This window comes from Berghia stephanieae, chromosome 1 (genome assembly GCF_034508935.2).
Source record: "Berghia stephanieae isolate SIO BIC M18660-M18661 chromosome 1, UCSD_Bste_1.3, whole genome shotgun sequence".
NCBI classification, from domain to species: domain Eukaryota; kingdom Metazoa; phylum Mollusca; class Gastropoda; order Nudibranchia; family Aeolidiidae; genus Berghia; species Berghia stephanieae.
The window spans coordinates 95,281,517-95,295,620 of NC_088360.1; the positions used below are offsets into that span (position 1 = coordinate 95,281,517).

The 14,104-nt window shown below is 38.2% G+C and overlaps 1 protein-coding gene across 3 annotated transcripts in view; it reads right to left on the minus strand.

Annotated features, from left to right (window-relative positions):
- LOC144964835 (uncharacterized) overlaps positions 1-7,168 on the minus strand; it is an 18,477-nt gene extending 11,309 nt beyond the window's left edge. Inside the window, exons 1-5 of one of the 3 annotated variants that reach the window (XM_078899551.1) lie at positions 6,939-7,168; positions 5,300-5,481; positions 2,975-3,074; positions 1,807-1,946; positions 38-158 (exon numbers count right to left, since the gene is read on the minus strand). In XM_078899551.1, the coding sequence (XP_078755677.1) occupies positions 38-158; positions 1,807-1,946; positions 2,975-3,074; positions 5,300-5,471 (533 nt within the window). In that variant the 5' untranslated portion in view covers positions 5,472-5,481; positions 6,939-7,168. Of the gene's footprint in view, positions 1-37; positions 159-1,806; positions 1,947-2,974; positions 3,075-5,299; positions 5,526-6,938 lie in introns of all 3 variants that reach the window. The other 2 variants (XM_078899534.1, XM_078899542.1) reach the window with 2 other exon arrangements.
- Positions 7,169-14,104: the final 6,936 nt, after the last annotated feature.

The window sequence follows — 14,104 nt, forward strand, 5'->3', positions numbered from 1 at the left end:
TTGTTTGTTTCAGTTGATGTTGTTGTTGTGTACCCACCCGCAAGTGTTGTTGCAATAAATCTGTGTGATGTTGTAGACAGAGCTCGTGGGATCGCTACAGCCTGACGTCAAATTCTTCCAGATAGCACAGGAATAGTCTTTGGCTATGTTCAGACACACTGGAATCGAGGCAAAAAAAAAAGAACGATGGGTAGGATGAAATACAAATGTAAAACGTTATCGTCATCGTCATCGTCTTTACTATTATCATCGTATGCATCATCAAGATAATTATAATCATCATCGCAATCATCATCGGCAGCATCAGCAACAGTAACAGCATCATCATCATCGTCATCATTATCGTCATCATCATCATCATCATCATCATCATCATCATCATCATCATCATCATCATCATCATCATCATCATTTCTTCTTCTTCTTCTTCTTCTTCTTCTTCTTCTTCTTCTTCTTCTTCTTCTTCTTCTTCTTCTTCTTCTTCTTCTTCTTTTCTTTTATTATTATTATTATTATTATTATTATTATTATTATTATTATTATTATTATTATTATTATTATTATTATTATTATTATTATTATTATTATATTATTATTATTTTATTATTATTATTATTATTATTATTATTATATTATTATATTTATTATTATTATTATTATTATTATTATTATTATTATTATTATTATTATTATTATTATTATTATTATTATTATTATATTATTATTATTATTATCATATTATATATATATTATTATTATTATTATTATTATTATTATATTATTATTATTATTATTATTATCTAATATCATATTACATAATTATCATCATTATTATTATTATTTTCATTATCATCAATATGATCATCAGGTGCCGTCGCCATCATCATCATGATTCAATTTTACCATAATGATCATTGCAATTACCACCTTTGTCATTATCATAGTCTTCATCGCCATATCTATAATCCTATTGTCTTAATTATTGTGAATAGTAAAAGAAAAAGCAGTCCTCTTCTGGCAATAGTATGAACTTTCGAACGTCAATTTACTTTTCTTTATCGTATCATATCATATTCTCTATTCTATCATCTATCTATCTATCATCTATCTATCTATCTATCATTATCATCATCTATTATCTGACATTATTATTTATCTGTGTTAGTCTCCAGACAGAAAGAAAGAAAGAGAGAGAGAGAGAGAGAGAGAGAGAGAGAGAGAGAGAGAGAGAGAGAGAGAGAGGGGGGGGGGGGAGGGGTACACCACTTTTTACTTCTTAAGCAAGACAATTAACCCCTATTCTTCTCTTGGCGACGCTGCACTGCGGCTGAAGCCTGAATTATCTTTGTCTTTTCTTTAGACAGACCCTAAAGAAAAACATCCTCTGAGGATGAACAAATTTGAGTTTTGTTTATATTTATTTTTCATAACAAATTGCTGAATTAACGACGTGGAACGAAGATTTGATTTTTTCATGACTTTCTCCTGTTCTGTCTTTAGTTTTATTCTTACAAAGTTTTGAACCCTGGTGATACTTTTGAAAAGAGGCCATCAGTTCCTTTTTATTTCAGAAAAAAATCTCAACAATACAATTAATAAGAGGTGGGTTAATGATTGTTGTTTTGGGTTCTTTTTTTTAAATTGTTTTTTGTTTTGTTTGTTTGGGGTTTTTTGTTTTGTTAGTTTATTTTTTTGTTTGTTTTTTTTTTTGGGATTTTTTTTTGTTTTTTTTTTTTTTTGTTTTTTTGTTTTGGGTTGTTTTTTTTTTTTGTTTGTTCTTTTTTCAGATATGCTTGTTAGACTTACAAGAAGAATTGACAGCAGCAACGGGCGTGGAGGAGGTACATTGAAGCTTAGGACAGCAATCAGGGAAGGACTGCGTGGTGTTGCTGATCCACTGGCAGTTGTCACTGTCAGGGTTCTCGTAGTCTTCTCTTGGACGACAACTGGAATAGAAGTCGACAATTTAGATAAAGTAAAATGGAACCAGATATGAAACGCAATTGCAAGAATAACGCCATGCTCAATGCGATTCATTTATATTGGAGTACAGGCGTAGCCTACGTTAACTAAAAGCCTGGTACTAACCAAAAAATAAATCGACATAAAAGAAGACGAAGATCACGGGGAAAGTTAATACGTTGGTTTTAATCATAGCTCAGCCAATGAAATCATTTGTTTCCTTGAGCACTTATAACAACTCACTTTTACTTTCGTTTGATGATCATCGTCTTCTTTGGTCAGTTTCAGGCTTTTAGTTTTCGAAGACCACATCTCTAGAAAGAAAAATGTTTAAAACAAAATTCTCGCAACTTGCATTTTACTTTGTGGCACTATCAATCTGGAATTCTCTCTCGGTCTTTACCAGAAGAGCTCATACTATTAAATTCTTCGTCTTAGACTGAAGACATAATATTTTAGATTAACTTTTCCTTAATATTGTAAATCACATTCTTCATATTCCATTGTTATCAGCAAAGCTATATCTACAATTGGAACATTTAATTTTCTTAGAATTGTAACGTTTAATCCCTTATAGCTAGTATGAGCTTGGCTAAGAAGGTCACAGCTTTGCCATCCGGAAATATAACGGACCAACCCGCAAAACTATGTGTAACCTCAATCGATTATAGTCTGGTTAATACTGTTTAATGAGAATTACTCATAAAAGCGGATGGCAAAAAAAAAACCAAAAAAAAAAAAAAAAAACAAAAAAAAAAAAAAAACAATAACAAAGACCCGAGTGACGTCAACTTCATTCTATCTATAAAATGCCATTGAACACTTTAGGTGGAGATTGTCGCTCTTTAGATTTCAATGATTTATTTATTCACGCATAGTGTGTTTATTTCTTTTCCAACGTGTCAAATAGATACGTATTTCATTTCACACAACATCGTAAATCGAATGTTTATTAAGCAAGGGTACTTCGGTCGGCACCCTTTAAAAATGAGTAAAAAACTATAGGACATACCTGTGAGTAACGGTGTAATATCCAGAGGGTTCATTGTAGCACACGATCTTGTCACATGCTCCCGAGGAGCTTGTCCATTCAGATAAATCAACGCAGACACCTAGAAAGAGAAAACAAGAGAAAAATCAAGCTTTTATATATAGCTCAATATCCAATATAATGTAGTCAATCGCTTTAAAAGCGGATCTTTATTCAACAGCAATACTTATCGTCCAAGACGAAGCATCGCCTTATAAAGCACTATTACAATTTTTCGATGGCGAGCACATTGTCAACCCTAAGGTACTCATTTCAAAATTTGAATACATGAGATAATGTGAGTAAAGAGCCGTTTCAAAGGTGTAAACGGCGTAACCAATATCGTGATTCAAACCAGGGCTCAGGGCTCTACAGGTCCGAAGGCGAATATATAGATAGTATGTGCGGCTATGTGGTCTAGTGGTATGACACTCGCTTTCGGATCGGAAGGTCCTGGGTTCGAGCCTCGCTTGGCGCATAGTTGAGTCCTTGGAAAAGACTCTTTACTCACATTCTCTCACCGTACTCAGGTGTAAAATGAGTACCTGGCCTATAACAGCGTTGTCTTTGTCCGAAAAATTGTAATATCGCCTAACAGGCGTCATGTCTCGTCCTACATGTTAAATGTTGCTGTTGACCAGGGACCATTTGTAAAGCGCATTGAGCACGTTAAGTGGATATATAGTAGACGTCACTCGGGTCTTTGTTACTGATTTTTGCGGTTCACGTTTATGAGCAATTCTCACTTAACTAGAAATGTTCATGGTTACACAGAGCTTTGTGTGTTGGTCTGCTATAGATTGTATGAGCTTGGCTAAGAAGCTCACAACATGGCCATCCGGAACTATAACGGACTAACACACAAAACTCTGTGTAACCATGCACTTTTATAGTCTGGATAATACACTTTAGTGAGAATTACTCATAAACGCGGATGGCAAAAAACAATAACAAAGACCCCAGTGACGTCATCTTCGTTCTATCTATATAATACGACATGCCTGTTGTACTATTAAAAAACACGAATTAAAACTTTTGGCCTGGAAACTCGTCCTTAAAATATCGGTCGATTGAAATCATTCTCATTTTGGCAAATACTCACAAAACTGGGAATTCAAATCTGGATCTTATCCGATGAGCAACAGGCAATTGTTAAAGTCCGATTAACCTTGTATAAACCGGGATGAATTTTGGCTAAATGCGATCCATCCTCTCAAAACGCTATTATGTTGGGGAGGGTTGGGGGAGGGGGGCATGATGCTTTAGATTTAAATTTAGAAGCATTGAGTTAAAATTAATGTCATAATTAAAAAGAGTGAGTATTTTTGTTTTGTTTCTTCAACGTTACACAGCTTCCGTTTTCTAATTCCGATCATTTTGACTTCGCAGCCCATTTTCTTAATCCAGATCCTGCCGGCATAACACCGTTTCGCGGCAGTGGGACACGCATGTGTCATAATATTGTGGCTCTTATATAGTCCTTAATTCAGAGCAATTAGGTCCATCATGGAACGAAGTTTATCCCGGTTTCTAAAGCGTGAAACGGACATCAGCAAATGATTGCTACCCTTTGGATAGGACGCTAGTCTATCGCAAAGTTCTTTCCGCCAGATCCAATAGACCCAGTTACCCAATCACGGCTGGGTAGACAGGTGGCTCTTATGACAAACACTTTTTTGTTCACAAAGGACACGAAAATAGTTCATGAGATTAAGTATTGGGAGTAATTGTGGGGAGTAAGTGTGGCTATGTGGTTTTGTGGCATGACACTCGCTTTCGGATCGGAAAGTCATGGGTTCGAACCTCGCTCGTAGCATAGTTGAGTCCTTGGAAAAGGCTCTGTACTCACATTCTCTCACCGTACTCGGGTGTAAAATGAGTACCTGACCGTTAATAGCGTTGTCTCTGTCCGGAAAAAATTGTCATACCGCCAAACAGGCGTCATGTCACGTCCTACATGTTACCTGTTGCTGTTGGCCAGGGACCCATTGTAAAGCGGTTTGAGCACGTTCAGTGGATATTGCCCTATATAAAAGCTTAAATTTTTTGGGTTTTTTAAAAAAAATTGTAAATGGCTAATTACGACTGAGGTCTTAAAAATACTATAGATAGAACGAAGGTGACGTCACTCATGTATTTGCTATTGTTTTTTGCCATTCACGTTTATGAGTAATTCTCACTAAACTGTATGAACCAGACTATAAAAGTTCATGGCTACACATAGTTTTGTGTGTTGGTCCGTTTATTTCCGGATGGCAATGTTGTGAGCTTCTTAGCCAAGCGCATACTATCTATACATTTTCTCACCTGAATGCGGTGCTTGTGATACGATCATAGCCTCCTCTGTAAATAGGGCCACAAACGCCTGTGTTGGATGTGGTATCACGATGAACAATGTCAACCCAAGCACTAACAGGTACCAGGAATACTCCAACACTTTAAGCCTGGTCCTTGGCTCCTTTGGAAGATTCTTTGACATTTTTCCTATTCTTGTGCGAAAGACTTTTATAACATAATCACAATACCACTAAATCTGTAGAAAAATATACCATAAGAATCTTTTTTTTTAGATATATATTATATATGTAAGTGTGTGTGTGTGTGCGTGTGTGTTTGTGTGTGAGAGAGTAAAGAGTTTTCTGAACTCTGTCCACTCAGATCTCGACGGTCGCTTCATATTATGTTAGATCAATTGAAACATACTTTATCGTAATTAACTAGCGTCTTATATAAGTGATAGCATGCAATTGTCAATAAACATTATACGCAACAGAAACCAACATAAGCTCGAGCTTCTGGACTTATAGAAGACCTATAGTATGCTGAATATATCTTTCAAAAAGAAGTAATAGATTGTCACTTTTAAACGGTTTCATACATTGATATTGTATTAAAAAGAGTTGGTCGGCAAATGACTTTTCATGTACAAAATAAGACAAGAAGTAATCTAAAATGTATATCATTCACCACTACTTCAAACATCAAGTCATTTAAAATATGTTTAATTTCCCATTTGTCATCAAAAGAAATGGACTCAAACTGGTGTTTAACAAGATCATTTTGTGAAAAAGATAAAGACTGAGGTTCCTTTCTAATTCAATTTTTCAAGTTACGACCCAACGCCTAATTCACTCGGCCATCTTACTGCTTGTTATCAAGGTTTGATAATACATAAAAGATAAATTAATAAAACTGCCTAGGTAATTCAATATCCATCGTTCTTCTGGTTGTTTTCCTTTTTATTTCAGAAAGGCATCATTTCAATACAGTTGAATGCGGTACTCTGGAAAGACAGTTATTTTAGAAAACTCGTACTTCAATTATCAATCGATTTAAATGACCCTCGTCTTGACAAAAACCATCAAACCTAGAACCTTACGGCATTTAGCTGGTTAAGAAAACTACTACAAATACAGATTCAGGGCCATACAATGGCAGAATCGTAGATGTTTATATGTGTCACACAACAGCTTTATATCATTTTGCCAATAATATTATTACTTCATCCTGTAAGATAAACCCCACTTCGTCAAAAATTCTCAAATTCCAAAATTCTTATATTTATAAAGAAGTTACATGAAATAAATGTTTCCTTAATGTAAACAAGTGAAGCTGTAGTTTTATTGAGGACCATTCTGATAAATATCTTTATTCAATATATAAAAAAAAAAAAATATATATATATATATCAAAAGCAATGCTTCATTCGTGTATAAATTGAAATATTACACATGTTAAATACCTGAAATAATTTAAGTTTGACGCTAAAATATCATATTAAAACTGCAGAACACTTATTAAAGGGTCACCATATTCTTTAAGCGGAAATGGCACAAATAATGGCTGGCAAAATTAAAGATAAACAGTTTTCACAATCTGTAATTAATATCTTGGGTGAATATATGGGTATAAATTAAATAGTAACTTTATGTTTTGTTTTAATTACCAGTACAATTGTAAATCCGTGAATTATTCAGTAAGCAATCGATCGTTAGTTTCTATGTCTTATACTGCACACCTTTTACACAGTGCCACCTTTGACGTATTATCATGTATCGGTTTGTGTGTGTGTGTGTGTGTGTGTGTGTGTGTGTGTGTGTACGTGCGTGCGTGCGTATGTGCGTGTGTCCTGGAACCATTTAATATAATGTTGTTTTGTCTACTGGGGACAGCTCTGTGTGTGTATTATCCGGTGTCCATTATTTATATGGCATGGCAATGGGTGTTTTCATAGGAGTATGGGTTCAATTGTGTATGCAGGCACACACACACACGCACACACACACCAATATATATATATATATATATATATATATATATATATATATATATATATATATATGTGTGTGTGTGTGTGTTTATATATATATATATATATATATAATATATATATATATATATTCATATATAAATGTGTGCATGTGTGTTGATAAGAACAATATAGTTTAATGACATATAAAGGAACACACCGGGAAAAGGAGTTGGAGTTTTTGTTTATGTGTGTGCTTGAGTGTGTGTGTGAGTGTGTATAATTGTGATTCATACTATACTATTGTTAGTCCCCCAAGTCGTGTCAAAGAATGCCGCCTCTCTTCTCTTCCTCCTCTCACCTCTCTAACAGCGAAAGAACCAAGCGAGTGAGAGCAAAGGAGGAGGGAGGGGGGGGGGGGGGGAGAGAAATTATAATATGTTCGATTCCTCAACCACAATGTGATTGGCTTGGATCGATATGTCAAAGGAACCAGGACCTTCAGACCGGCCCAATGCTTACGCGCTATTTGGTCTCGTTCTGGATGATTGGACAGTCATAAATGGTTCAGAAATCAACACATAAGCACACACACACACACACAAACACACATATAAACACACACACACACACACACACACTGACGCACACTGACACTTTCAGTTTAGCTTGACAATCTTTATCAGGACTGATCTTTATTCTAAATATTGATCGATTAAGGTTTCTCCGAAATCGCCAAAATCCTCAGACCTGAGACGTGATTTCAGTCTCGAATATTAAGCATTGTTGACAATTTGAGGATCATCTAAATCCATCAATATTTGAATTTAACTAGTGAGAAAAGACATTTTTTAAAACGTACAACAGATTGATCAGTCGATATCGTGGCTTTATTAGATCTCCGTCTTAGATTTATTCCTAAAACAAAACTGCGCAGGTGATTATTTATTGTCCATCACAGACTCTATAATATTGTCATTCTATATATTATGGAATTGGGTTTTCACTTCTAGAAGAAGAAAAAAAGAAAAGATTGCCATAGATTTTGGTGGGATTTGTTAATCCTAAAATTCGTTTCAATTGAATTGTATTAAGTATCAGAAGATGATGGGGGCGAAGTGGCCGAGTAGTTAAGGCACTGTGACCCGAAATGTCCCGAGTTCGAGCCCCGCTTCAGGAACTATCGTCTTTTTCCTTGGACAAGATTAGTATCCCCTAAATTTGCTCACTTTAGACAACAAGGATGATTCCTTTGGACATCAGACATCTTGTTTGATGGTTTATCTATATTCCTTCATGGAATGCCTAGGCGACGGTATCCAATGGTACTTATCTACGATAAGCATCATGCTCTTAACACCAATTTTTTTTTTCCCATTGATTATCGAACTGCGTTCTTTTATGGCTGGGATTCATTTGTGTAACTTTCAGAATAAGTGATCCAATTCATTTTCAGTTACACAAGTATAGTCTCTTGATGCTATGCGTTAATGTTAAATACTCACAATACTTTGTGTAACCTTGGACGTTTACAGCCGGATTGATACACTTTAGAGATAACTAATAACAATAGGGGGCGAAGTGGCCGAGTGGTTAAGGCACTGCACTGTGATCCAGATGACCCGGGTTCGAGCCCCGCTTTCGTTTTTTCATTGAGCAAGATTATTAACCCCCAATTTGCCCACTTGGACAACATGGGTGATTCCTGTTGACATCAGACATCTAGTTTGATGAGTTATCTATATTCCTTCGTGGAATGCCTAGGCGACGATATCTTATGATATCGTGGCGCAAAAGGCATAATTAATTATTTAATAACCAAAATGGCTGTTTATAACAATGACAAAGAGCTGAATGACGTAAATTTCGTTCTTCTTCTTCTTGTTCTTCTTCTTCTTCTTCTTCTTGTTCTTCTTCTTCTTCTTCTTCTTCTTCTTCTTCTTCTTCTTCTTCTTCTTCTTCTTCTCTCCTCCTCCTTCCTTTTCTTCTTGTTCTTCTTCTTCTTCCTTCTCTGATACTTCCTCATGCAAGACTCATCAGCTCAGCGTTCACAATTGTTTTACCGGGAGCTATCCAAGTTGTTCCACAATATTATAGTTGAAGGCAGAAAAGAGTGAAGATGGCAGTCCACTCTAGATTGTGGCAACGTAGATTTGCGGTGGCAGGAGACCGTGGAAAGTCTCGACTTTACACACTCCAGCCGCCACGCTTGGCGTTTGATAAAGAAATTGGACCCAGATCGGAATTTCGCGAAGGCTGCACCGGAATGCGAGGCAGACACAATTGCCAAGAATATTAAGAACCGTAGTAAGCGGGTCCCTAATCAGGCTTTTGAGCGCGGTGTCCGCAAGGCGTACCGTACGATTTTGGACTCGCTACCTGCGGAGGAGTCGGACTGGACGGCCCCGTTCAGTCCCCGAGAAGTGGGTGCAGCCATTAGCGAAGTAAAGAACGGCAAAGCAGCAGGGGTAGATGGTGTATATCCCGATATGGTGACGCATCTGGGCCCCGGGGCACGGGCCTGGCTAGCAGAGGCAATGTCCGACGTCCTTGCAAAAGGAAAGCTTCCACAAGTGTGGAAGCACGCGAAGATAGTTGCCATTCTGAAGCCAGGGAAGCCGGCGAAGGAGGCAGACAGTTACAGACCCATATCGCTGCTGAGCTGTCTTTACAAATTGCTGGAGCGTGTTCTATTAAACCGATGGGGGCCGGTCCTAGACGCTGCCCTGCCACCTGAGCAGGCAGACTTCAGGGAAGGGAGGTGCACCACGGAGCAGGTCATTGCCCTTACAGAGCATATTGAGCACGGGTTCGAGAGAAAACAGCAAACAGGTGCTGTGTTTATAGACCTATCAGCGGCGTACGATACGGTCTGGTGCGATGGGTTAATGCTCAAACTTGCAAAAATCATAAGGTGCAAAAAGACCTTGAAGTTGTTCTCTTCGGTCTTAGGGGAAAGGCAATTCCACGTCGCGCTGGGAGACGTCACGAGCAAAGTAAGGAAATTGAAGAATGGGGTCCCTCAGGGGTCGGTACTCGCGCCAATGTTGTTTAACGTTTACATTAGCGATATGCCGAACACTTCCTCCCTGAGGCTGGGATACGCAGACGACTGGGAACTCGTTACTCAGAGTAAAGTGTGGACCCGTCTCGAGAGCGTACTCAGCGAGGACGTCACCAGACTCAAATCCTATTTGACAAGTGGTACCTGAAGATGAACACTTCAAAAACCGTGGCCACTGCATTTCACTTATGCAGTGGTTGGCACACCCGTAAACTGAATGTCCTAGTCGGGGACCAGCCACTCCCATATGAGCCGCGTCCAAAATATCTAGGGGTGACGTTGGATCGCAGCCTTACCTATCGGGTTCATCTCGAAGGGGTTGCCCGGAAGATAGAGAAGCGGAATAGTCTTCTGAGGAAGCTGGCGGGATCGACTTGGGGCGCTAGCCAAGCGCTCCTGAGAACATCCGCCCTGGCACTATGCTATTCCACCGCGGAGTATTGCGCTCCAGTGTGGGGTAGAAGCAGAAACGTTGAGAAGGTGGATGTAAAACTTCGCAAGTCGATGCACATAGTGTCGGGAACGCTAGCAACAACCCCTAGAGAATGGGGCCCGGTAATGGCAGCGATCCAGCCCCCCGATGTCCGGAGGGAGACCATTACGGGAAACTGGCTGAGTAAGATCAAAGAGAGAGGGAATGGGGATACCCCTCTCATGCGCATAATGAACGGTGCCCCCGTTTCGAGCCGAAATAAGTCCCGGCAACCCTTGTACGCAGAATCCCTGACTACGGACAGAGCTGCACATACGAGATGGAAGTCGGTTTGGACGAATTCAATCCCTCGTGGGGGCGGGGACCTACACTCCTCTAAGCTTGGTGAGAAGTTGCCAGGCTTTGATACCAGTAAGAGGAGACACTGGGTAGCTGCGAATCGGCTCCGGTCGAGGAGCTGCCTAACGGCCGGTGCGTTACATCAGTGGGGTCTAACTTCCTGTCCAATATGTCCACGCTGTGGGCAAGAACCCGAAACGGCAGAGCATCTAGTCGAAAGGTGTGTTGTGACGATGCTACCAGGCGGGTTCGCGACGGTGCACGAATGAGGACCGGACTTTGCTGATTGGGTCGATCGTCATAACATAATAGTGTGAACCATAAGAAGCTGCTGCCAGGTTGTTCGGTTGGAGGCCCTGCAATGGTTTTTCTGGGCTTTATAAAATACATTTAATTTTTTCTTCTCTTTCCTTTCCTTCAATGGTTCCAAATGGGAAAACATATATGGCTTTGATTTGTTTCTAAGATTTTGTTGAACGAAATTTATAACTCTATGTTGGATGGATTCTATTTCTTTAATTTCGGAGGAGTGGTAGGGGTCCCATACCGTTCTGCTATACTCGAATATTGGCCTAACATAAGCTTTATAGCATTTCTCTTTTATGTTTTCTTTGCAGTCGAAGAGGTTTCTTCTCAAGAATCCCAGGGTGGAGTTTGCCTTTCTGCATATGTTTGCAAAGCACCATTTTTTTCATAGTTTGATTGAAACATGGGCAGTTTTACGATTTGCTGTTTTAAGTAATATTTATTTTCATAAAGATAGCAGCGTAATCGCCCCCCCCCCCCAACCCAAAGGTATATTCTTAATAGCAATTGTAATAATGTACATTCTTGTTATGACACATTCTATTTTCCTACTGTGCGATGCAGAATAATTTTGTGAAAATACATAGTGGAATAAATTATCCAGGAATATTTGAAATCAATAATATGGACAGTTTGGATGAATAAGATTAATTGATTTATTAGAATCACGCTAAATTCCCTTTATTTAAAAGTAACTACGATTTGGATAGGACGAGTATTTTCATCCAGATCTATCAGATGACCCAATCATTGCATAGCTGGACGGACTTGGAAAAGAAACCCGAATTCAACCGGGGTCGATATTTAAATATGTATCTATCTTTTTATTGCAGTGGAAGTAGAACAGTCAAATGAACAAGTATTAATTTTCACACAGACTTTTCCCGTTATTAAGATATCAACAACAGTCATATTTATGACATTGGTATACCATGGTTGAGACAAGTTACTTTTTTAACGCTAACAATTATTACTTCCGCCTAAAAGATAATACTATAATAAAATAACATATTTTAATGAGGAAATCCTATGTGAAAATGTTTTTTAAAAACATTTTATTCGCTTGTTTAATCAACATTTTAATTACTCGCTTTGAACGTGTATAATATTACAATAATCAGTATTCTTAAGTGAAAGTGTTTCCTGTTGTTCTTTCGACTCCGTGGAGTTTATTTTGTTTGGGGTTTTGTCTTTCTTTTTTCTTTTGTATTTTTTTTACTAAGTCAACCTTTTGATTGTCAGGTACAAATAATAATTGTTTCTACGCCAAGTCTAGAGCCTGGTGCAGGTAATGAACGTCGAGCAAGGAGAATAGGCTGTCTATGCCCTGATTATAACGGAGATAACAGGAGAAAAGATGTATGTGTGAAATTGACTCTAAAGAGTTAAGCCACGCCTCCTATGAAGAAAAAAAAAGGAGGGGGAGGAAGGAAAAGGTAAGAAAGAAAACGATGTCAATCTAATAGATACTCGGAGAGACTTAGGTTCATTCCCATCATCATCAGCAGCAACAGCAGCATGGTTATTACAGTGATGAATGAATAGCAAACCCTTTTGTTTTACACATTGCACATAGCGAGTTATAATTCGACTGACTGCCAAGGAAATTCGTTTGATAGGCTTTAATATAGCTATAAGTTGTGGGGATAATATAATATAGATAGTGTGGTTTCATGTTTGACCAAGCTGTTTAGCATTGTTGTGTGCTATCAACCTCATGTCTTACACTAACGCCTGGCCTGGATTTCGGGTTTGTATCATCGTAATTAATAATGATTCCATGATTTTTAATTATCTAGTTTACCGCCGTGGGAGTTCTACCCACCAGTTCTCTTTTAGAATATCTAGATTTCGTTCTCGTTATTTTTGTTAGAGTTGAAAAACTTGCAAGAGTTACAACCCTAACAAAATGAAGACCCTACTATAATAGAAGACGCACACGTTATAAAACTTTAATTTAAGGTGAACAAAGTTGTGATTTAGATTTTAGATAGGGGTGGTGGTATGGAGGGGCTACCTACTGTCGGACTCTAACCAAAAAAACCCACTGGCATCATGTAATGTCCTCAAAGGGTTTTACTAGTTGTTCAAAGCCAACAGCTACCCTTCATATGTTGGATGAGACAGCCCTTCTTAGGGGCTATTACATTTTATTTTTCGGCATACAGTGCTATAACCGGCCGGTTAGATATTTTACACTTGAGTACGACGAGAAAATGTGAGTAAAGAGCCTTTTCCAATGACTCAACTTTGTGTCACCCACAGCGGAATTCGAAGCAGGAAATGACAGGTACGATGGCGAGTCTCATGGCATAAGCCCAACAAAGGCGCATAAAATATTTTGTTTTAATTTTGGTCGTAAACATTTTCTGCAAACGTTGATCAATTAAGACAATCCAGACGAACCCCAACTTGTCAAAAACTCTCAAACCTCAGACTTTTTTAAATTTTAGAAGTTTTGGTTTTTAAGAGGTCTCAGGTTTAAGATTTTTTGACGAATTGTGGGCTGTCCTAAACGATCGATAATTGGAGTTCTTACCCCCCCCCCCCCCCTCCCCAAAAAGTTGAAGCCCAGGTCTCATTGCTGTTAATACTCTTACTCTTAGCGTTAACCGTTGGGACCCTGCTTATCACTAGATACTATGTAACATTAGAAATTTTGTGACATTGATATGACTTATGAGAGTCGCAAGCATTCTTAAAGGGCGGTTTGGGTCGTTT